Source organism: Mustela putorius, unplaced genomic scaffold (assembly GCF_011764305.1).
Source record: "Mustela putorius furo isolate JIRA1106 unplaced genomic scaffold, ASM1176430v1.1 tig00000382_pilon_pilon_pilon, whole genome shotgun sequence".
Lineage (NCBI taxonomy): Eukaryota > Metazoa > Chordata > Mammalia > Carnivora > Mustelidae > Mustela > Mustela putorius.
Genome location: NW_025421367.1, coordinates 4,444,194 through 4,468,995, shown reverse-complemented (window position 1 = coordinate 4,468,995; position 24,802 = coordinate 4,444,194). Strand labels below are relative to the sequence as shown.

The window sequence follows — 24,802 nt, the reverse complement described above, 5'->3', positions numbered from 1 at the left end:
GGTTTGCTGAGATCTTTGGGAAACGTATGTTTCACTTTATAAGAAATTGTCAGATTGTTTTAAAGTGGTTATCCAATGTTACAGTACTACCAGTAATGTGTGAGATTTCTAGTTGCTCCACAGCCTCAAAATACTTGGTATGCTCAGTCTTTTTAACTATAGAAATAGGTAAGTAACAGTATATCATTGTGGTTTTAATGTGTATTGCCCTAATTACTATTTATGGTGAACATCTTTTCACGTGTTTATTTGCCATTCATGTATCTTCTCCATTGAAGTGTCTAATAAAATCTTTTGCTCATCTCTGTATCTGGTTCTGTGTCTCCTTATTGCTAAGAAATACATGCTTTCTATATGTTCTGGGTACAGTTCCTTTCTCAGATATATAATATGTTTATCTCTCAGTATGTAGCCTGCCTTTATATTTTCTTTTCCCTTTTATTTTTATTTATTTATTTATTTATTTTGAGAGGGAGATTGAGAGGGTAAGAGAGAGAATCTTAAGCAGCAGACTCCCCACTAAGCACAGGGCAGGGCTTGATCTCACAACCCTGAGATCATGACCTGAGCTGAAATCAAGAGTCAGACACTTAACTGACTGAGCCACCCAGGCACTCCATTGCATTCATATTTCTTATCACTGACTTTTGAAGATCAAATGTTTCAGTTTACCAATTTTTTATTCTATAGTTTATGTTTTTTTATGTCCCACAAAGAAATTTCTTTCAAATCCGTACCCACAAAGATTTTCTAAGCTTTATGGTTGTAGTTCCTGTATTTAGGTCTATGACCCATTTGGGGTTAATTTTCATATATTCATTGTAATAGAGGTCAAGATTCATTTTCTTACCTGTGAATACCCATTTGTTTCAGCACTATTTGTTTTGTTTTGTTTTGTTTAATTTATTTATTTGACTGAGAAAGACAGCGAGAGAGGGAACACAAGCAGTGGGATTGGGAGAGGGAGAAGCAGGTTTCTCACCTATCAGGGCTGGATCCCAGGACCCTGCGATCATGACCTGAGCCGAAGGCAGACGCTTAATGACTGAGTCACCCAGGCACCCCTCAGCACCATTTGTTGAAAAGACTCTCCTTTCCATATCAAACTACAGTGGTACAACTTTCTATATCTTTGTCACCTTCTACCAAGGTACATTGCTATGATATGCTACTATTCCAACAGGTCTGCCAAAGACTGACAGAATATGGAGTTCATTTTCATCGAGTGCACCCTGAGAAAAAGTCACAAACTGGAATATTGCTTGGAGTCTGTTCTAAAGGTGTCCTTGTGTTTGAGGTTCACAATGGAATTCGCACACTAGTCCTTCGTTTTCCATGGAGGGAAACCAAGAAGATTTCTTTTTCCGTATGTCCATTTAAACTCCTTTTCATTATATTTTAAAATACGTGTTGTAACCTATTAATTGATTATCCTTAAGTAAACTTTTGATTCTTCTATTCAGTAGGGCTAATACATTTTAAAACTATTTAACTCTTCTCAGTTGTAGGAAGTATTATTGAGATTTTTATGTGGTCTTAGTTTTATCAGGAAGTGATTTTTAAAAGAATAGTGTACATTCCTAGCTGGTTACACGCTCAATTAACTTAGTTAAATTACAACCAAGTTGACTTTCTATTAATTCAGAACGTATTCTGGGTTACTACCTTCTCACATGGAGAAATCTCTCTAATATATATTTAAAAATAATTATTTTAACCCTAGTAAATTTTGTCTAGCTTAATAGTGGTGCCCTCACAGCAGCTATGTTAGAATTTCAGCAGTCCAGAGATTTATTGGATTTTATGAACTAAAAAAAATTTTTCATGTCCCAGAACTTTCTGTACTTTTAAGTTTTAGTGTATACTCCATGTGGAGATAAAGTTGTAGAATATCATGTTTATGAAAGATAGTAAGCCATAAAGGCATATTTTGATTTTGAAAGTCATTGGAGTTCTGAACACTGAAATGCAGTTGGGAAGCCAAAAAATATGTTAAGATACGTATTTGTTTTCTTAATGGTATGCAAGGACTACTGAGATCTCTAAGGACTACTAGATCCCGTTTTTGGGCTAAAATAGAGTCCCGCTAGAACACTGTTTATAAGGATACCAAGCTCAAGGTCCCAACTTACTCTGGTTAATTTTCAACTTAGAGACCTTTGAAATCAGTTCTAGACTTGATGGTTAGTGGGTTGGTTTCCTGTGACACCCAGTGGTACCACTAAGATTCCCAGATAATAATGTGTTCTCTCAGGAAAGCCCAGATAGCCTCATCTTCCCAAGACTGTCAAGACCAGGAAATTGCCCTGGTATAATTTACCTTCCCCAGTGGAAATGCTGGCAGAGCAAATATCTGGAGGAAAGCTTAGATTAATTAACTACAAATCTAATTTGGACCAATTTTAAAAAGGCAACAATTCAAGTAAATTATCTAGCATTCAGCTCTCTGTTGTTTGCCAAGCTAGCACACCAGCCCTGCCATATGTAGAACTAGCTGTGATTAGCTCATTTTTAAAGATCTCCAGTAATAGAGGAGATCACATTCCCACGCAGACTGTTCTTGTGTTTAACAAAACTTGTTTATCCCGAGCTTCCTCCTCCAACACAGAGCCCTTTTAAACACTCCTTTCCCCCCCACCCCCACTAGCCTCTGGGGAGATGGAAATGTCACCCTCCTTCGCCTTTTCTCATCTCTCACAACTGAATTCCCGTGGACACATTTCTTGTCCAGTTTTTCAGTAAACACACAGAATATTCTTATAATTTGTTTCGAACCTATACAGCTTTACAACTTTGAAGAACAATGTCCTAGGGAATTACTTGACAGTGGTTATGTTCCTTTGAGAAAAAAAATTCCTCAACTATTTCAATTCACTAGGTATGCTACTGCTAGTCAAGGTACTAGTTTGGTGCTACTGAGTCTTTAATTCCACTTTAATACTTGCTGATTTCCTTTTTTAAGAAAAAGAGAACTGGGTCCCAGAGATTTCATTGGCAACATATTCAGATAGAATTTAATAACCTTATTTTGCTTTTATTGCATTGATTACATATACTTTTTTAAAGATTTTAATTATTTATTTATTTATTTGCGCTAGAGAGAGAGAGAGAGAGCATGAGCAGGGGCCAGGGGCAGAGGGAGAGAGAGAAGCGGACCCCCTGCTTAACATGGAGCCCCATGCAGGGCTCGACCCCAGGATCCTGGGATCATGACCTGAGCTGAAGGCAGGTGCTTAACCAACTGAGCGACCTGGGAACCCCGATTACATATTTTTAATACCTGGATTCTATTTATGGCATAGTGGTTTTCTATTTATAGTTTTAATATAAAGTTTTAGTGAATTTATATAAACAAACTCAATTTAAAAATTTATAGTTTAATAAGACCAGAAATTTTGAAGAAGGCAAACCTGCACAATTGAAGTTGGAGTAATACTGTTATTGTGTCATTTGTGAACATCACCAAATGTCTCTGCATTTGAAGACAAGGGACATGAGTAGAGGGAATAATTTGCACAGTAGAAGCAGCCAAGAGCTAGAGTAAAGCCTAATTGGACTTAAGTAATTCTCCAGAGACATTAGTCTTAGATTCCTAGCATGCTGAATGCTAGTCTTTTAAGACATACAGATCATCTGCAAGCCTCACCCCAGAGGTTGCAACATTTTGGGATGCCCTCTTACACAAGACACATTTATTTCTCAAGAAACATTGAAAAGATAACACTAATTGGTGGTTCTCCTGTTTCCCCTGAATTTGAATGCAAGAATCCCTCAGTCTCTAAAAATTTGATGTGTATTATCTCTCATTCCAGCAGCCATGTTACCCGGTGCCTCTCTATTCTCTCATTTTCTTTTAACTTCTCACAATTTCCATACCAGCCTTCAGGCCATCAAGATTTTTTTTGGCAGAATCATAGCTCTTATATATCAATAAATCAATTTTTTTGAACTTCATTTTCATACCCAAGAAGAATATATTTTTATAATGTCTTTTTCAAATAGTTACGGCATTTACAAACGTTGCAATATAGTAAAAATATCAATAATCTCATAAAAAGAAATTTTTCTCTTTCTGGTAGCTTATATACTGTCTGATTTAAGCTATAATATTTGAAAGTGACACGTGATATTAATTTGATTTATTTGCTGAATCTGTTATAATAACAGGGTCCTGTTTATACTAGATGCAGGTCAAGGAACACTCATGCTTAATGAGTGTTAAATGAAAAATAAAAATAGTATCTGTACTTACTAATTATTGGTTACAGAATTCAGTCATGTGGTAGGAAAGCATCCTAATTATTAACACCCCTGATTAATATTGTAGAAAAAGAAAATCACATTGCAAAATACATCGGATGGAATAAAACATGCTTTCCAGACAGACAACAGTAAGGTTTGCCAGTACCTGCTCCACCTCTGCTCTTCCCAGCATAAGTTCCAGCTGCAGATGAGAGCAAGACAGAGCAACCAAGATGCCCAGGATATTGGTAAGGAGAAACACATTGTGCCAGATGACCAGAGTGCAAGCTTGGTTTTTGCCACAAATTTTAAAAGACTTTCTGTGTCTAGGATGAACATTACAAGGTATATAGATGTTAAATGACTAAGTCAACTTTTTATAGGTGCCACACATGAAGATGGGATTTCAACTTCATGTTCATTTTGAAGACAGCCCCCCAGATCAGTCAGGGAGTACCTGTTGAAATGTCTATTTCATGCAAATCATGAAGCTAACTGATGTAAATAAGGCATTTGGGTCATAGTCTCTACCCATAGTAGAATTACATACTTTCGGGGAAGGTAAAACCAACGTGCATGAAGCAATAATACACATTAGAGGGTCCAGGTTTTAATAACAGATTAGATCATACAGACTACATGATCTGCAGTAAGAGAGGGGGAGATCAGAGGCCAGAATACTGCAGTGGTGACACTTGAACTGGACTTTGAAGGACAAAAATAACTAAGATAAATGGAAGGGCTTTCCAGATGAGGGTAAAAAACACAAGAAATGAGGTAGGGGGCAAGGGGAGTGTGCACCCAGGTCAGCGAAGTTACGTACTATAATGGTTTGGGGGTGGCAGATTTCCCACCTGTTACTTTTACTTGAGTGTGTCCCTCTTCGGAGACTGAAATCAGTAACCCGCATACCCGGTGTAAATGCTCAGGAGAGTGATTTCAGTTCCTTTTGAAAAGGAACCAGCAGAAGAAACTGATTCAGCTCTAAAAAATATATCTCCAAAAATAATAATAATAATAGTAATAATAATTAATTAAAGATTTAAAAATATATATATATCTCCAACAGAACTGAAATATTTAAAGCTTACTCTGGAACACCACATGTAGAGATTAAAGTTATACAAAGTCTAGTTCTGCATAGTAAATTCTTATAAACTTCTGTGAAATACTCTGAAGAATTAGATTTTTAAATTTAACGGAATAGCACTGATGACCTTGTGCAGAGAGTCCTGTGAATTCTGTATCCAAACTTTCTCACATCCTGAAATCGTACAAAAAAATGTATTCCCCATTGGATCAGACTGGGTGATGGCAGCCCATGACTAGATGTTTCTCAGCCTTTCAGAGTTAAGACAGTAGGGGTGTATGCTTATTAAAAATGAAGATTCCAGAAACCTACCTAAAACTTGGTGAATCACCATCTTTGGGTATTGGGTCCCTGGAATCTGTGTTTTAACAGGCTTTCTTCGGTAATGACTTTTATGCATGCTAGAATATGGTAACTACTGCTATAAAGTAATCTCATTATTCCTTTTCTTTACCTACTTTGCTCTGCTAAAAAATTATATGCTCTTGCATATTTAGAAGTGCAGTGAAATATCAAACTTGTTAGAGCTATCAGTATTCCTACTTGGATTAATACTCTAGTCAATAACAAACCAAAATTATGCAATTGAAGGTTGCATCCTTACAGATGTGGTATAACGTGCTATTATGAAAACAGTCAGAGACAAAACTACAAAGCCAGCCTTTCATCCTCAGCATTTCTTATACTGAAGAACAAAGTAGTAGTTAGTTAACAGCGTGAACTCTGGATCAGACTGTCAGGATCCAAACCTTGCTCTATTATTTATAAGCTCTGAAACCTTCGGCAGGCACTTAAACTCTACCTTACTTCTTGTCTGTAAAATGATAGTCATAATGATAATACCTGTATCATGAGGTTGTTGTGAAGATTAAATGACTTCATACATATAAGCCCCTTCAAGGTGCCTGGCACAGAGTAAGTATTGAATAAATATTCATTATTGTTATCTTCACCATCGTCAACATTGTTTTACCAGTACTACCACTAATAGAAATAGTAGTAGTAATATAATGACCCCATAGGAAAGTAACTGATTTCTAGGAGTCTCATTTTCCTCATCCACAAAGTGGGAATACCCTATGTATCTCACAGGTTTGTGCCAAAAAACACAACAGTTGTGTATCCTTGAACTCATATGAGAAAGCACTTTAAGATGGTATTATCTACCTCTTTTCCCAGATTTTGTTAAACCTTTAAAGGAATTGTTTTGTTGTGGTTTTTTTGTTTTGTTTTTTGTGGTTTTTTTTGTTCTAATGGCATAGAAGTAACTACCTGCCTACTTACCTATCTGTACTAGACAAGTGAAAATAACTGGTGTTGCCCATTGGAGGTTGATGGGTTAACAAATGTATGTTACTTCTTTAGCATTTAGAATGTTGGTGCTAGAATCCTAGAGGCCTTTTAGTCCCAAATTTTACTGATGAGAAAACAGTATCAGAGCACAGTGTCTCACCTAACCTAATAGAGGTCAAATGAGGCTGGAACCCTGATCTCTTAATTTTTATTTGATGAGTTTTCAAAAAAACTAATTTGCATAGAATGAAATTTAGATTAATAATCATTTATTGAGCACTTACTACTTGGAAGAGATGGTGCTGAGTGCTGTGAAATAACAGAAATCAATGAAGCCGCTGTCCTCAAAAGAGCATACCGTTAAGTTGATCATAGAAGGAAATACCAAACCGTACTAAGTACTGAATGATAGCACAAGCAGAGATTAGGTAGTGTGGATGGCAGATTCCTTGTAGAACAGCCAACCTTTGAGTTCAAATCTGAAACATTGGTATGAGGATGTAGACTCATTCTAATGTCCTTGCCCATCCTGGCAATCCATACTGGAGTCCTTTCCAGGTGAAAGGGATGAGCAATAGATCAGATAAATGGATGGTTTATGCTCCCATCCAATGAATACGTGCAGCATCTTAAGTCTTCCCCAGGACTAGGCTGTGAATGGATTTGTCTGGCAGAATCTTGGGTATGTTTACAAAACAGTCTGTCCCTTTTTCTACCAAAGTGGGGTCTACATCTTCCTTAAGGGTGACGAAACCTGTTGGGTATAAAGGCATTTCCTGGTAGTTGAGTCTGTGTAAGACTCAGTTTTGCATCTTTGATTACAGTCTGCTCTCAAAGCAAAAGAAAATAAAAATCGTGTGATCTGCTCTAATAATACTGTATTTTAATTCTAAAACATTATAAAATGTTTTAATTTGGTGTCCATTTCCAATTCTGTGAAAGGACATTGAATTTTCATGTTGACAATGAAACATGTTTATTTAAACTTCATTCTGATGCATTTTAAAAATCTTCACTGTTTTCCTATCTCTTTATGCCTGACATAAACAATTAATTATTAATAGTTTAAAAGTAATTAGAAGGTAAATGAAACAGAATTTAAAGATCTAAGTCAACAACATTTGACTTTTTTTTTAAAGGAAGTTTTTGCAGCCGTTTTACATAGTGGTCAAGCTGTATTCCTTATAGTGTGCAACACAGGGTTGGTACTTTCTATGAAGGCACCAAATGGGGAGTGCCTTGGAATGTGGATTACCAATGCATGAACTAAATCATTTGAAATTTTGTGCTCCTGGCCCTTTATTTACTTGAAAGGATTTTGATGCTAAAATTCTGTGATACAGTGCTTTTGTTGATAACCTCAAATATTGCCATGGCATTGGCTCTCACAAAATAGAGGAAGCCAAGCATTTGTCATAGAGTATCTCTAAATTGAGCCTCTAAAAGACTTTGGGTGTGTATTTAGGAGTGAAAGGAATTAAGCATAATGAGAACCCCTGCTCCTTGATCCCATTTATTAACCGAAACCAATAAAATGAAAGAAGGCATGTAATACTTGATTCTCCCATGGCTCTTGTGCCTCAGTTAAATCATGAAAAGTCAACCAAGTGGGAAGGTGAGTTTGGCATAGTAATGAAATATCAAAAAAAAAAAAAAAATCATTTTCTGGCACTGGGTGTGGTGCATAAACAATGAATCTTGGAACACTGAAAAAATAAAATAAAATTTTAAAATAATTTCTGTAAAAGCATTTTTTCTTCTTTTTTTTGGTAACAGTTTTATTGAGACATAATTCCCATGCTCTATAGTTTGCCCACTGAAAGTATACAATTCAGTGGTTTTCAGTATATTCACGGGGTGGCACAACCGTCACAATCTGCCATGAGCTTTAAAAAATATAGTAGTACTCAAGAACTTTTTCTCTGGGCAACATTCTCCTCTGCATAGCTTCCTTTTCATGTTAACCTTTCCAGGCTCCAGCTCTCCCTCTCCCCATCCTTGGCTTGCAGGCATTTTAGCTGAGACACCACTAGGGTTGAAATTTCTGTGTGAAATGCTGTTTTCATTTTTAACTGAAACCCATAATTGGGAATTTGGACTCAGCAAGCCTGAAGCCCAAACATTATTAGATGCTCAGGATTCACTAGATGAGGTAGGAAATGCTGACCAGGCCTTGGCTGCAATAGAGCTACAAGGATGGAGAGATGGTTTGAAAACCCAACTCCTTTTTCCGATTCTTGATTGCTACACTTGGAAAGCTGCTACTTATGTTGGCAATCAGAACAATTAAAAAGTGCATGCTGTATTTTATTTATTGAACTAACGCTTCTCGTAAAGGTACTGCGGTGTTTCCATCGTGTAAAGCCATCCTATTTCCTTGTAGAGAGAGCTTCGTTTAGGAGCCTGAATCTCCAAGCGGAGTCCATTAGAGGATTTAATATGGGACGAGCAATCAGCACTGGCAGTCTGGCCAGCAGCACCCTGAACAAACTTGCCGTTCGACCTCTGTCAGTTCAAGCTGAGATTCTGAAGAGGCTCTCCTGCTCAGAGCTGTCGCTTTACCAGCCATTGCAAAACAGTGCAAAAGAGAAGAGTGACAAAGCTTCATGGGAGGAAAAGCCTAGAGGGATGAGTAAATCATACCACGATCTCAGTCAGGCCTCTCTCTACCCTCATCGGAAAAATGTCATTGTTAACATGGAATCCCCACCACAGAGCATTGCGGAGTTGGTAGGAAAACCATTACACCAGATGGCAAGATCTGATACAGAATCTTTGGCAGGATTCACAAAACTTAATAAGTAAGAACATCATTACCCAAATACATATGTGAAAATTCTACATTTCATACATTTGTTTTTGTTTTGACGTTTTATTATTTTCACCATATTTTTTTACATTGACACATTCCCTCCTACCTTCCTTTTCCCTCTTCAGTTCAAAGTCTGTTGCAAGTTTAAATAGAAGTCCTGAAAGGAGGAAACAGGAATCAGACTCCTCATCCTTTGAAGACCCGGGGCAAGCATATGTTATAGGTCAGCATAAATAAGCTTACCTTCTTTCTCCAGTACCTCATGTTCATAGTGAAATGAACGAAATAATGTTAGTGACCAATATATTATTTTTTTCAATGTCCTAATTACCAAAACTGCTTATGAATATGAAATTTTAGTCTACTTAAAATGCACCAAGTCAAATCAAAATCTGAATTAACAGGTGATTACTTCAAGGCACAGACTGGTACTTCATTTTCTCTTGGTCACAGTTAAAAACTGTGACGGTCGTACTGAGAGAACCCAGACAATCTGGTACCATGGCTTTGGACAGCCTTCCTTTGGATTTTCCATACAGCTTGTGGGAGTGGGCTCCACTCGTTCTGTATTTTTTAAAGGAAGGTTTATTTAGGGTACTTTCAGCTTAGCAGGAATGCAGTTATCTCTCAAACCAGATAATTTTGTGAAATGTACTATGTTTGGTAGATAGGAATTCTTAGTTAATTTTAAGTTTTTTTCCAATTCTCCCATCTAGCTGGAACATATTAAGTATTTAAGTATAGAAGTTTATAAACACATACTCTCTTATAAGATAAATAGTTCAGGTTTCCTGTTCCTTAATGCATCATAAAAGGGAAATGCAACTGGACTCTTTCAGAGGAGTATATATTTAAGCACGGAGTTGTGAATGACTACTCGTAATAGGAGGCAACTGGGGAGACAAGAGAAACAAGAACACCCTCTTCTGCTATTTTACCAAGTAATACCTGTTAACTCTCACTTAGACTAACATTTGATCATTTAACCCTAATTACACAAAGTTAAAAAAATAACTTTTTTATCTGTAGCTGGGTTGAAGATCTGTTTAGTAAATGAAGTCCAAAGAGAGCTCTACAGTAGGTAGATCTTTACAGAAAGCAACATTACATTATCAGTGTGGGTTTCCACAGCTTTTAGAGATGACAACAGCATCAACTTAAATTGAATTGGTGAAAAACCGTAAAGAGATAAAAGGCAAGATTTCTTTTTATAGGTCACCACCCTATATGTTGAAAATGGCCTAAGAAGACACTAGTTCAATCTTTTAGAAAACTCTTTTCAAAATGTATTCATATATAATGGGATCCCTTGTAGATTCTAAGCTATTTTCATTAGAAATGCTTTCATCTACATAAAAATCCAGCACATATCAGATGTAGAATAGTAAATATTTCATTGAAAAACACAGAGTAAAACTCGCTCATGAAAGAAAATTTATTTTCTACATTTGTTTTATGATTCAGGTTACTCATTCTTACTGAATATTAAATTTTCTTTTAACATTTGGACAAATGCTTTTAAAACTCATTTCAGTTTCATCATTTCATATTTGACATATCAAAATGTCATTGCCAGAAACAATACATTTGTGTTTAAATTTATTCTGCAAAACAAACTGATATGCTTTACTTAGACATTAAAAATAATACATAAGCCCATTTTGGGAAAACATTTTTCTAATTGTAAATTTTTTTAAATGTTGCCACCATAATGTTTTATTGATTTTTATGAATTTAACAGAAATTACTGACCATTTTATGAACTGTCTAATAATTTAATTTATGCCACAGGAATGACTTTGCATAGTTCTGGAAATTCTTCATCCCAAGTACCTTTAAAAGAAAATGGTAGGTTTACAAAATGTTTCCCCTCCTTTCCATCATATCTTTTCTCTTGTACCTTATGAGATAGTCTTGGACATAATACTGGAAGAGTCTTCAATTCCATTCGAAGAATTTTAGATCTTACTCTGGAGTCAAAGAAGAGCTGTGATTTTCAGCACCATGGTGATGTGATGGGACCTGTGATGTAGACTAGATGATGTACTAGAGAAATGATGGATTATAAATAAGGACACCTGGAGAGCTAATAAGATAGTAGTTCAGGTGGAAGATAATCTTAACTAAAAAGAGTTTTAACTGAGGCAGTTATTTTAACTGAGGATGCTTGAGGTGGCTCTTGAGATAAAAGGAGGCAATTCAAACAGAATGTTGTGGGTATGCATTCCAGAACAAGGTCATAGTGTAATCAGACAGGGGTACAAGTGAGAGGGTAACAGATCCAGGGAACTGCAAGAGTCTCAGTATGGAGACTTGTGGGGCCAGAGGGATGCTGGAGAACTAAATAGGGACTAGTTCCAAGTCTTATCCTAAATATTATGGAAAGAATTTGAAGGGGAGCTTGGGTGGCTCAGTCGGTTGAACACCCAACTCTTGGTTTCAGCTCAGGTCATGATCTCATGGGTCCTGGGATCAAACTGGCATGCAGCTCCACGCTCAGTGCAGAGTCATCTAGAGATTCTCTCCCTCTCCCATTGCCCCTCCCCCCACTTGTGCATGGGTGCACTCGTTCTCAAATCTTTTAAAAAAAGAATTTGGGGGTGCCTAGGTGGCTCATTCAGTTAAGCATCTGCCTTTGGCTCAGGTCATGATCCCAGGGTCCTGGGATCGAGCCCCACATCAGGCTCTCTGCTTAGTGGGGAGCCTACCTCTCCCTATCCCTCTGCCTGCCTACTTATGCTTGCTCTTTCTCTCTCTCTCTCTCTCTCTCTCTCAAATAAAAAAGTAAAATCTTTTTTAAAAAAAGTTACTAAGACCATCATATATAGCTTTACAGTGACCAAATGTCTTGCATGGTCTAGTTTAGAATACCTCTGTGTCCAAAATAGCTGCATTTTAACAAGTCCATACGGTAAAAATTTTGACTAATAGTTATTGAGTGCTTACCTGTGTCAGATAGTGTTCTAAGTGCTTTATGTTTAATCCCTCATTTAATCCCCACAACCATCCTATGAGGCAGGTAGTAACATTATTTCCTTTTCACAAATGAGAAACCAAAGCATAGAGAGGTTGAGTTGTGCAGAATGTCAAGGAGCTGACAAGTGCTGGAGCCATGATTTGATCACATGACCGTGTTTCCCGAGCCCATTCTCTCGTTTACTCTTTAGACTGTGTCCTAACATCATAATGCCTAACCATTTGTAGGTATTGTTTCTCCAAGCTAATCTTATGAAAGAAGCTGGATAATGATCTAATAAAAGCCGAGAACCTCAAATGTTTAAACCTAGGTTCTGACGGAAAAGAATATGAATTTGCAGTGGACACCAAATGAGCAAAATGTGCAGGGTAGTTGCTCTGTTTAAACCTTCAGAAACCTCATCTTCTGAGGTTAGGGTCCCCAGCTAAGGACCCACCTTCCTGTGGAGGTGTACACCAGTTGGCTTGCAAACAAGTTTGTGTTCTTGTTTTCTTCAAAGTTCTCTTAAAATCTGACCATCTAGTCCTGACTTAGTGGTCTATTAAGAAGCAAGTCCAAAATTCATACAAAAGAACATAACAAACACATTTTTCCAAATAAGGTAACTGAGTATCCAAAAATTAAATTACTTGTCCATGAATAAAATATAGGACTTCTTATCTAATTTCAGTCTTCTTCCTTGTTGGTCAGGATTATTAGAAGACAATTAGAACTTAGCATCAGTTAATACTGAATTATTCACCATTTAATACAAGAACCAACAAATTGAATTCAATCTTAACCTTTTGTGACTTTCAGAGACCCTTAATAATGTGAACCTTGACAAAGAAGGTAAAAGAAAAAAACACATGAATTTTGTAATAAGACAGAGATATGTAAAGGATTACAAACCTCTGTGATTTCAAAAAAAGATCCTTCATCTTTAAAAAATACACACACATTCCTTATAATTCTTCTTCCCAAGAGAGTAAAAACCAAAACAAAGAAAATGTAGAAGTGATGCAACAATTGGTAAATTGATGTAAAATTGGTTTTCAGTGTTTCTTGTTTTACTGTAAATCAGGATTACTATATAATTGAAAACTAACTCTTAGCTAAATTTATTACCTTCCTTCCTACCCAAACCATAAAAATGGGGTCAAACACTAGACTCTTAAAAATGAGAGGCACTACTCTTTGTTAAGTACATACACTTACTTTAAGAATCCCTAAATCATTTTGGAGATTAGAATATTTCATTCATTGGACTTTCAACCCATAGGGAAGATCTCTTATATTTTCATGCAAGGACATTCAGTGTATTCTAATCTTCAAAAGAAAAAATTTTTTTTTATTTTTCAGGTCTGCATTTCTTTGAAAATTAGCAGTGTTGATCAGTTATCTTTTCCTGTGTGTTGGCCATCTGTTGTGGATTTTTTTGGATAGGTGTATAATGGGTCCTGTAAGTCATTCTTTAAAAAAAAAAAACAACAACAACAAGATGCACAAAACAAAAAGTTCATGTAAAGTAGGTTATTCGAGTGCGGAGTAACCTGGTACAGACACTGAAATAAGCTTTTTTCCACAATATTAAGACTGATTATTGTCCTTGTGAACAACCTCTATTCCAAGTAATAAAGTGTTACATAAGCAGATTTTATTTTTTTTTTATTTTTTTTTTTTTTAAAGATTTTATTTATTTATTTGACAGAGAGAAATTACAAGTACACTGAGAGGCAGAGAGAGAGAGAGAAGGAAGCAGGCTCCCTGCTGAGCAGAGAGCCCGATGCGGACTCGATCCCAGGACCCTGAGATCATGACCTGAGCCGAAGGCAGCGGCTTAACCCACTGAGCCACCCAGGCGCCCACATAAGCAGATTTTAAAACACTTTGTTTAGTCAGATGTCAAGGACAAGTATAATGTTAATGCTAGATTTTTCCATGTAAGTCTTAATTAGAATACATACAAAGTTGAAAATTATAATAAAAATTGAAGTCCAAAGTGCTCGCAGAAGGTTTCAACAGACACAGGAATTGACCGGAAGCAAAACATAGAGTCAGCCAAATTGAAACTGAAAGGAACTTTAAAGTATATTCAAACCAAGCCTTTACATTCTATGGGTGAGTTTAATAAGTCCCAGAGATGTTATGTGGCCCCAATTTATTCAGCTAATTAGTGCTGGCATAGAAAGAGAACACTGACATTTCCGTTATTATCCCCCTTTCCCTACCATTGGAGCAGTTAGTATATTAGGTAGTATAATAATGAAAAATACCTATCTTTGTTTTTATATCAATATGGTGCTGCTGACCCATCATCTCCAAGATTTGAAATGGGCCTTTTCCCCTGGAATGACTGATGGATTTATCCAGAGTCGTCTCCACCTACAGTCCAGTTCCTCATAGATTGGGTAGCACGGGGCTGTCTGACACTTGAAAAGGACCTATAACTGTAACCAATAAAATCATTTTTTCTTGCAAAAAAATTGTTGACTCATACTCAGATTGATTACATGAGTTGGCCTTATCAGAAATAAGGTCTTAGGGCGCCTGGGTGGCTCAGTGGGTTAAGCCGCTGCCTTCGGCTCAGGTCATGATCTCAGGGTCCTGGGATCGAGTCCCGCATCGGGCTCTCTGCTCAGCAGGGAGCCTGCTTCCTCCTCTCTCTCTCTCTGCCTGCCTCTCTGCCTACTTGTGATCTCTCTCTGTCAAATAAATAAATAAAATCTTAAAAAAAAAAGAAAGAAAGAAATAAGGTCTTAGTAGGAAATTTAGTTTAATCGTAGATCTATCTTTCATTAGTGTGTACAGTTATTTTAGTCAGGGACTATATATGCCCACATGAACGTTAAGAGAGATGAGAGACGCAACAGTGAAACAAATGTATCTAATGCAGAGAGGGTTTACATTTTCTAAAGTTTACATTTAGCAATTATTCTAAAGATATTTCCCAGGTAAACATTATTGGGAATGACACCAGCATATGCTACTTAAAGAAGTGGACATTTGAAGTTGAAGCTCTTTTTCACTTTAAATGTTAATAGAATTTTCTGTGTTTCTAGAGTATACTAATGGGAAAAGAAAGAAAATCCTTTTTAGGATTTAAAAATATGTACTCCTTCAATATTAAAGCTTATTTTTATATAATAATACAAATAACTCAGAAATGTCTTGGTTCTTAAAATATCTGGCTGCCTTACTTTCAGATTCATAAATTCTATTCATTTCTTTCATTTTACTTGAGTTTTCCTGTACTATTTGCCTCAGATACTTCCTCCTGTCTTTTTTTTTTTTTTTTTTTTTTTTTTTTTTTTTTTTGACCAAGGGGAAAGTATTTTGAGCATCTACATGAGGAGAATACATATAGAATACAGACAGAAACTGGGCATGTGCACAGTACTGTGGAGTAACACAGCTGCACACCGTCTTGCCTTCTTTCTAGGCTCACATTAGTATCTTACTGTATATGGGTGGGGGTGCAGAGGAGGACAACCCTGTTAAAAAGAATGGGTGCACACAGCCCCCTTTCCAAAAGGGTATTTATCTCCGCCCTACTCAAGTCTTGTACTCTAGCCAAACTGATCTGTGACGTTTCTCCAGGACCCTTTCTACCTTCTTTCCATCTCAGCCTTTGCTAATGCCTTATATTGCTATATAACCATCTCCATAATCCACTTATTAAAATCCTTCCCCGTTTCCTTGAAGTCTTTATTTCTGGCAGGAAGAAGCCCCTCCTGTTTAACGGGCCTGACTCATCATGCCTTTGTAATGCAGCGGTTTCATTGACTGCGGTAACATTTCCATTACTCAGGCTGTCTTTGCTCTTGTAGCCAGACTGATTCTCAAGCTCACATTTACTATGCACCAACTTTCATATATATATATTATCTCATTTTATTTTCCCAAATTGCCTAGTGAGGAACTTTGACAGGAAAGTTGTTCAGTCAACATTTGAAGGATGAAAAAGTAATCAACTGAGTGATTACGCAGATCCTACTGGTGAATCCTTGACTGTAGAGAGCTGCATCTGTTGCTTCCAGACACAAGTACATAAAAACAGTGCACATTTAGTATGTGTATTTTATATACATATTCTAATAATGTTTACCTGGGAAATACCTTTTCAAACACACACACACACACACACACACACACACACACACACACTAGCCAAATAAGAAAGATAAGTAACAGATATTGTTAGTACATACATTGGAAAAGAAAATGGGATTTTATACTTTGAATCCATACCTTTGACTTGTTACAGGTACTCTAGGCACATTAAGACTATTGAGCAGTTTTATAATTGAGGGCAAAACACTTTGCATAAAGCAAAGGGAGTTTGTCCTCACAATGGGGATAAAACTATACATTTAATACTTAACCTAACTTTATCCTTTTATTTGTTTCACTTTATTTTATGGGTTTGTCTTGTTGAATTTTGTTCATCTGAGCTGAAAATTAGAGATTCTTGTCTATTTTAGGATAAAAGCATTTTATTGTCTATTTTAGGATAAAAGATGATGATATTAAGCTAGGCATTAACTAATTCATGGGCTTTATTCTTATATGTATGTGTATGTATGTATATACATATATATACACATTCCCGATATATAATGGTCTTTCACACCATTGTCCAGTGATTTTTTTCTTTTTCAAATCTTATAAATTAATTAGAAATACTGAACTACTACTACTCTAATCAATTATAACTAAGTTGTAGGCAAAAAGAAACAATGAAATAGGGATACGTATACTACAGAAAGCTAGCCAATTGCATTAATTCTTAGTGTTTAAGGGATAAAGTTAATTTACTTGAGAGAGCAAATGATTCTTGTTATTTTTTTCTGGTATTAAAATGGCTTATTTCTAGAATATGAAGTATCGCATTTGCATCATTTAAGCATTAATACATGTTATGTAACAAAATTACTACTTATTTTATAACTTATTTATACAATTTTAAATCCATGGATAGTGATATATTGGCAAATAATCTGTAATTTTCGAAAAGCTTCAGTATGCTTAAGAACTATGTAGAGATTAATTTGAAAGTTTTGTTTACAGAAATTATCTTCCCTAATATGTTGCGTTCATCTACCATCAGTACCACCGCTCTGACACAAACCAGTTGGAACTATTGAATTATAATTGATATTAATAAGTATATTAATTTGCTAGAGCTGCTAAAACAAGATCGCACAGACTGGGTGACTTAAAGAATGGAAATTTATTTTCTCACGGTTCTGGAGGCTAGAACTCTGAGATCAAGATGTTGGCAGCATTGATTTCTTCTGTGACCCCTCTCCTTACCTTGTAGATGGCAGTCTTCTCCCTCTGTCTTCATGGTTTTCCCTCTGTGTGCCCATAGGCAGGCACATGTCAGTATTCAAATTCCCTCTTTTAAGGACACCAGTCCTACTGGATTAGGATTTGCCCTAAAGAACTCATGTCAATTATTTATTAATCTATCTCCAAATACAGTTAAGTTCTGAGGTACTAGGAGTCAGGGGTTCAACATATAAATTTGGGGGTGGGGGTAAAGGGACACAATTCAGCCCTTAATAGATAGAGGTGAAAGAAAGTGTGTGTGTGTGTGTGTGTGTGTGTTCACATTACTCAGATTGCTAAGTAGATGAAGTAGTTTTATTAACATGACACTTAAGTAGCATATTTATTGCTTTAATTTAGGTGATATTTGTGAATGATCAACCTACTCAAAAAAAAAAAAAAAAAAAAAAAAGCCCTCAGTGGAAATATGAAAAGTAAATTCTAGCTCTGATGCTAACATTCCCTCAATTTATTTAACTAGCATTTATCAAGTACTGACTAAGGCTTTTTTTTTCCTTAGAGCCAAAAGGTCTCACATTTATTCCCTGATAAAATGTGTCTATTGGCCAGGTAGGAAGGATGTTTTACAGAGTGACAAGGATAGAACACATGATCTTCACACAACTTAAGTAAATATGTGTGCCAGTCAGGTGTGTCATCGCATGATATGTGACGCCTTCTAGACCCAGCCTGGTTCTTCTCCAGCACCTTCTCATGGAGTTGTACCTGATTTTATTACCAGTTTTCGTCCGAATCCACTGGGGAATGGGACGATTCAGCTTTTGTTTCTTGGCTGGGAATCGCTTGATTCTGAAAGTCTTGGGAGAAGACATGGTGAGAAACAGTCAGCCACACACAGCAGGACGGCGGCGAAAAAGAGAAAGCCTGACAAAAGGCATTTTACTGGGAGTGATGCTAGCTGTAATGCTGAACAAGTCATGAACTATTATTCTCCATCTGCAAAGCTTTAATTTAAAATCTCTTTACCTAACTCATAAGATTTCTCCACAAATAAGTAAATAAAAGTCCTTTGAGAACATAAATGTGCTAGCCAAGTCATTATTAGCAGGATTTTTTAAAGTAAATGCATTTTCCTCTTGTTGCTGTTTTGCCATACAACTGACCATGAATATTTTATTCATTGCAAGTAAAAATGTAAACCACTAGTTACTGGAAAATTCTTAATATAGTGAGCATTGTCAAATTCAGGAAGTCACCTATGACAGAAAAACAGTGTCAGAAAACTTAAGTTTAAGGTTCGGCTCTTGCCTGTACTAGCTGAGTAAACCTGCTCAAGTCATTTATTAAACTCTTGAGAGTTATTTGCTCATTTGTACCTGAAATATACTTATTTCACAGGAAATCATTTATGAGGAATTAACATGATGATGTCAGTGGCATGATAGTCACATACTGAACCATGTGATAATCAGTCCTTTTGTCGACTATCAATCACATTCAATACACAAGATGATGGCGTAATATTACTTGAAAGAGAATTTGGAAGTGACCAAGTAATCTATTAATGAATTTTATTAACATTTAAATTGGGACAAGCAGATGGTCTTAATGCCTGAGGTGTTATGTTTCTTTTATCTTAACATTATACTTTTCCAATAGATGTGCTACACAAAAGATGGAGCATAGTATCTTCACCAGAAAGGGAGATCACCTTGGTGAACCTGAAAAAAGATGCAAAGTATGGCTTAGGTAAGTCACTGAGATTCTTCAAGGGAGTAAGAGTTCAAAAAGAAACATTCTGTAGTATAACATTGGCATTAAGGCACCAGCCCACCATGGATCAAGATACTGGTTGCCTCCCCACAGCCCCTTCACCCCACCCACCTAGTCAGGAAATGTGAAAGATGAAATGCTCATAAACAGAACTTTACCGAATTCAACAGTCCCATTTCACATGTGTTATTTACTGATCATATCTGATCTGAGAATCTCTACACTTCTCTGCATCAGACAGACTGCTCATTAGTCCTTGAAAGCACTAGTGTCACGAAAATCTTTCTTAAATGTATCGTTTCCCAGGATTTCAAATCATTGGTGGAGAGAAGATGGGAAGACTGGATCTAGGTGTATTTATTAGTTCAGTTACCCCTGGAGGACCAGCTGACTTGGATGGATGCTTAAAGCCAGGTACTTCACATTAGGTGATTTCCTGAGTACTTAACTGACAGGCATGAATTTGCACAGATGACAAAAGTAGAACTCGGGAAAAACAAAGATAGTGAAAAATAATATTGGCAGTAACATTTCTAAGACTTAGCATGAATTTCTCTTTGTTTTTGAAAATACTGGATTGTCGGACGCCTGGGTGGCTCAGTGGGTTAAAGCCTCTGCCTTCAGCTGGGGTCATGATCTCAGGTCCTGGGATCGAGTCCCACATGGTGCTCTCTGCTTGGTAGGGAGACTGCTTCCCCCTCTCTCTGCCTACTTGTGATCTCTGTCTGTCATATAAATAAATAAAATCTTTTTTTAAAAAAAGAAAGAAAATACTGGATTGTCTCTTTTTTTACAGGAGACCGTTTAATATCTGTGAATAGTGTGAGTCTCGAGGGGGTCAGCCACCATGCCGCAATTGAAATTTTGCAAAAAGCTCCTGAAGATGTGACTCTTGTTATCTCTCAGCCAAAAGAGAAGATACCCAAAGGTAATGTTTTGGATGTTTCTTAGCTGTGTATTCTGTTTCACTTTTCACAAGTACTTCCATATCATGAATTGGATTAAAGCTCCAGGTCGTTTTAAGGTCCTTATTTCCTTCCTGAAAATTTAATATATGTAGCTCTGTTTAATATTATACATTAGTGTAACTTTTTCATTCATCACTTCTGAGATTTTCTCTCTCATTCATCTTCAGTACTCTATAAATAAAAGTGGATTTGTTGTGCCAAATCGATGTCACTTAAGTAAATCCTGAGTACTTGCCGCATTCCATCACTTCCTAGGCCAAATCAGAAATAAAACTCTTCACCCTTGTCCAATTAATATAACTGTGTAATTATTATCTACGAAGTCCTAACCTGAACAAGACTGTAAAAAATAAAAATATAAAAACATCAGAAATTTTAGAACATGACCATACCATTTTGTCTCATAATTCCTGCCATTAGCATGTTGTGGCAGAAAAGGCCCTTGACCAAGATGAGATGACTTGAGTTTGAGTCATGGTTGTTTTTTGTTAAGAATGAGACAGTGATCTTGGCTCTGCCTTGTCTACCTTGCACAGAGTTGTGAGGCAGTGTTTGTGAGAGAAGGACACACAGCACGTGCAGTGGGAAGAGCTCCAAAGTCTAGGGTCAGACTCTGTCTCCACTGCTCAATACTGGATACCCCAAGCAAATCACTTGAATTTGCTAAACCTCAATCCACTCATATATCAAATGCTGAATACGAAGTGCTTATCTTATAGGTTTTGAATATTAAATGAGATAATACATGTAAAGAATTAGCACATTGCCTGGTACCTATTAAGCACTTACATGTGAGGTTTTTTTGGGTCATTTTTAACAGTATTTTTCAAAAATGTTGTAGTGCTAATTATGTGCGAGTTACCGTCATCCCAAAGATACTGAGAAATATGTAAAAGAATATTTCAATGTTACATTGAAACAAGTTTAGATAGTGGATTTTTGGCATAATTTCAGACAATTAAGATACAATAGAAACAAAAAGAAAACGTTTTTTACCATATGTTGTGACATAAAACTTTCTCAGGTGTATACAGATGAGTTATTTTGACTGCAGTTTCTTTTATTCACTAAGTATTTTATATATATATATATATTGTGTGTGTGTATACAAAATATGTACATATATAAATAATGTTTTCAGTACTTGTTACTTGAACAAACACAATAGAAAACACCATCACTGCCCAAAAGAACCTTATAATCTAATTGTAGCCTGATCATCTTAGGCAGAGGAAGATGATTACATTTGAAAATGTAGCATACTTCTTTTCAAGCAGCCAAGACCCAATAAAAAGGGGAAAATATTGGGATCTTTTATTCACCCTTTTTTAGCTAAAGAAGCATATGAATTCAGAAGAAACTCATTTTCCATCTAAATAAAGCTCTAAGGGACTCCCCTCTTGATTTTCTTTTAAATAGATATTTTATATAAAATGCATTCATTTGTTCAACAAATGTTTACTGAATGCCTGTGATGTGCAGGACACAAACTCTGCTAGCCTCATGGGACTTACACTTTATCAGGGAAGGCAAATATTGAACAACCAGCTAAACAAATGTCTCATTGTAACTGATAAATTTTAAGAAGTCCAAGGTACTGAGAGCATTTAGCAGAGAAACTTTACCTAGTGTAAGGACCAATAAAGCTTTTCTTTTTAGCAGACTTTCATGTGGTTATTTTATTTTTTACTATTCATTCTTAATAAAAGTTAAAAGCATAATGTCAAAGTATAGTTCTGTGAAACTGTTAACTTCAGAAAGCTAGATTAATCTTACCATGTGTTTAGCTATACTGTAGTGTAACTTGAAATAAAACTCAAAGAACCTAGAACATTACCAGTATATACCTTGGGCTTTCTGTCTCAAATATCAACCACCAAAGGGAAAGGTTTTTATTTTTCTTGGTTTGCTAATATATTTAAAGTTATAGAATACATACTAGTTAGTTAAGACAAATCCAATTTATACAGAAATCAATGAAGTAAAAAGTAAAAGTTCCCTTATCCCCATTCTCTAGGGAAACTCTTTGATGACCATGTCATTTTCTGTATATAAGAGATAAATTTGGGGGGGAAAAAATACTGCCTCTTGTGTACACACACACACACACTTTTTTTTTTAATCTTCATATCAGTTTGCAAGTTGCATACTCCATATTCTAAACATCCATGAATATACACTTTTTTCATGTGGTGATCTATTTCATGTCATGGGTGCATCAAAATGTAATGTTTTTCTTTTATTGTATATCCAGGTTAGCTATAATTCTTTTATAAATGTGGTTTTCAACAAACACACTTGTATATACACCACTGGAATATGTACATATTCCTAGAGGTTAGACCCTTAGAAGTAGATTGCATATGCCCATTTGAATTTTCGACAAGTGCTATCTATTGCCCAAGTTTTATTAATGTTTAGTCAGCCATGTACATTTGACAGTGCTCTCCTCACACCAATAGTGGTGTGAGAAATTATCAGTCATTCTCATTTACATCAGCCACAGAGCTAGAAAAATGCACATCCCTGAGCAAGATGAGAATATCTTTTCATATACTTGTGTTTTGTATTTCACTCTGAATTTCCAGTCTACATTCCATACCCTTGTTGTACAGGAGTTTTACATCTCTTTCTTGCTTTTAGAAACTCTTTGTTAGGGATAATTGATTATTTTTTGTTATTTTTGCAAACATTTTCTCTCCAGTTGCTCATTCCTCTTTTAAATTTCCCTTGGTTTCACTTGCTCACAAAGAACTTTTAATTTTTTATAAATTTACAACTGTAATTTTTTTTCCTGAAATCTTTTATTTGTGTCTTACTTAGGAAAGCTGTAGGTGGCTCTTGATAAGAACCACATATATAAGGCATTTGGGGTTGCCTTGATAATTATTTGGAGTCTAAAAAATGCAGTCTGGAAGGACAATATAAAATAAGTAAATAAATAACCATTAAATAAGGAGCAAGGAGTTTTGATGACTCAGATTATTTCTAGTTAGGGAATCAAAGTCTTCATAGAGGAGACTGACTTGACATAGGTATTGGAGAATGGAAAGGGGGAGTTAAGGCAAGGGGGGTATGCATTTCATAGAAGATGCAACAGAAATGACCAAAAGAAGAGGCAAAGAAAATAACACCTGCGGTATTTGTCAGGTCCTTATTTTGGCTCCAGGCCCCAGATCAGGTGTTATGAATACGTTACGCTGTGTAAAATCCTTTCACAATCATTAAGAAACCCTGTACGAGTATGTGAGCACAGGTATGTGTGTCACTAACCTGTTATTCCCCTTGATGGATTTTGACTTCTAGTGCCTTCTACTCCTGTGCACGTGGCCAATGGCATGAAAAACTATATGAAGAAACCTTCCTACATGCAAGACAGTGCTATAGATTCTTCTGAGGATCACCGCTGGCCACAGGGTACCCCAAGGCATGTCTCAGAGAGCTCTTTTGGGCTGTCTGGGGGTCTGCGGGAAGGAAGCCTGAGTTCTCAGGATTCCAGGACTGAAAGTGCCAGCTTGTCCCAGAGCCAGGTCAATGGTTTCTTTGCCAGCCCTGCAGGTGACCGAACCTGGCAGGAAACACAGCGCGGCAGCCCTTCCCCTTCAGTGATATCCAAAACCACTGAGAAGAAGAGGACTGCTACGGATAGTAACCGAGGCAAAACAAAAAAACCAGGCATTTCTGATGCAACAGATTACTCTGACCGCGGAGATTCAGACATGGATGAAGCTACTTATTCGAGCAGTCAGGATCATCAAACACCAAAAAAGGCATAGTTTAATTTGAATCTCTGGGTTTGTTGTTGTTTTCTTTTCTTTCTTTTTTTTTTTTTTTCATTGAATAAAACAAACAACAGCAAATATATTACAGAGGAGAATAACCTACTATAAACGGCTTACCTTATTCTGGAAAAGAGGAATAGTTTATGTCCTCTGTTACTAACTGCTACTGCATTTGATGCTAACTTTCAGACAATTTAGCAGCTTTGAATACTAACTCTAAAATGGCTATGATATTGGATATACTTGCAACCTGGAAGTTGGGAAAGGAATGAATAATCAGATTATGATTATTTTCTACAGGTTGTTTGTCTCTTGCATACTTAATGTTTTTATCAATAAGAATTTAATATCTGGAATATTACGAACTGTTCTTAAACAGTTCGTGTAATGGGCAGTTGACTATGTGGATAGCCTAAATTCTTCTAAAGTTCTGAACATATGAAAATAATAAGAACAACAACATACAGAATTGCTCATTTCCTAGAAATGATGTAAATGTAAACTCACATTCACAAGCGGATTCAGAAAAGAAACTTAAGCTCTTGATTCATGGAGGAATCAACATTCCGCATAAGAGGGTTATGCCCTTAC

The 24,802-nt window shown here is 36.3% G+C and overlaps 2 protein-coding genes across 11 annotated transcripts in view; one reads left to right on the top strand and one right to left on the bottom strand.

Annotated features, from left to right (window-relative positions):
• The window catches only part of PTPN13 (protein tyrosine phosphatase non-receptor type 13), a 204,827-nt gene that overhangs the window by 134,321 nt on the left and 45,704 nt on the right, over positions 1-24,802 (top strand). For 6 of the 10 annotated variants that reach the window (XM_013058070.2, XM_013058069.2, XM_013058068.2 and 3 more), the window contains 9 exons: positions 1,184-1,366; positions 4,328-4,490; positions 9,009-9,426; positions 9,563-9,660; positions 11,229-11,285; positions 19,348-19,437; positions 19,768-19,875; positions 20,258-20,389; positions 23,736-24,199. In XM_013058070.2, the coding sequence (XP_012913524.1) occupies positions 1,184-1,366; positions 4,328-4,490; positions 9,009-9,426; positions 9,563-9,660; positions 11,229-11,285; positions 19,348-19,437; positions 19,768-19,875; positions 20,258-20,389; positions 23,736-24,199 (1,713 nt within the window). The remainder of the gene's footprint in view (positions 1-1,183; positions 1,367-4,327; positions 4,491-9,008; positions 9,427-9,562; positions 9,661-11,228; positions 11,286-19,347; positions 19,438-19,767; positions 19,876-20,257; positions 20,390-23,735; positions 24,200-24,802) is intronic. The other 4 variants (XM_004756135.3, XM_013058067.2, XM_013058071.2 and 1 more) reach the window with 2 other exon arrangements.
• Positions 18,312-18,560, bottom strand: LOC123391858 (60S ribosomal protein L39-like). The gene has a single exon (XM_045079360.1). The coding sequence runs from the start codon at positions 18,558-18,560 to the stop codon at positions 18,312-18,314; it is 249 nt and encodes an 82-aa protein (XP_044935295.1).

What these genes read in the sequence shown, in the direction of transcription:
- LOC123391858 (XM_045079360.1), bottom strand. Translation starts at nt 18,560, where the DNA reads ATGTCTTCTCCCAAGACTTTCAGAATCAAGCGATTCCCAGCCAAGAAA.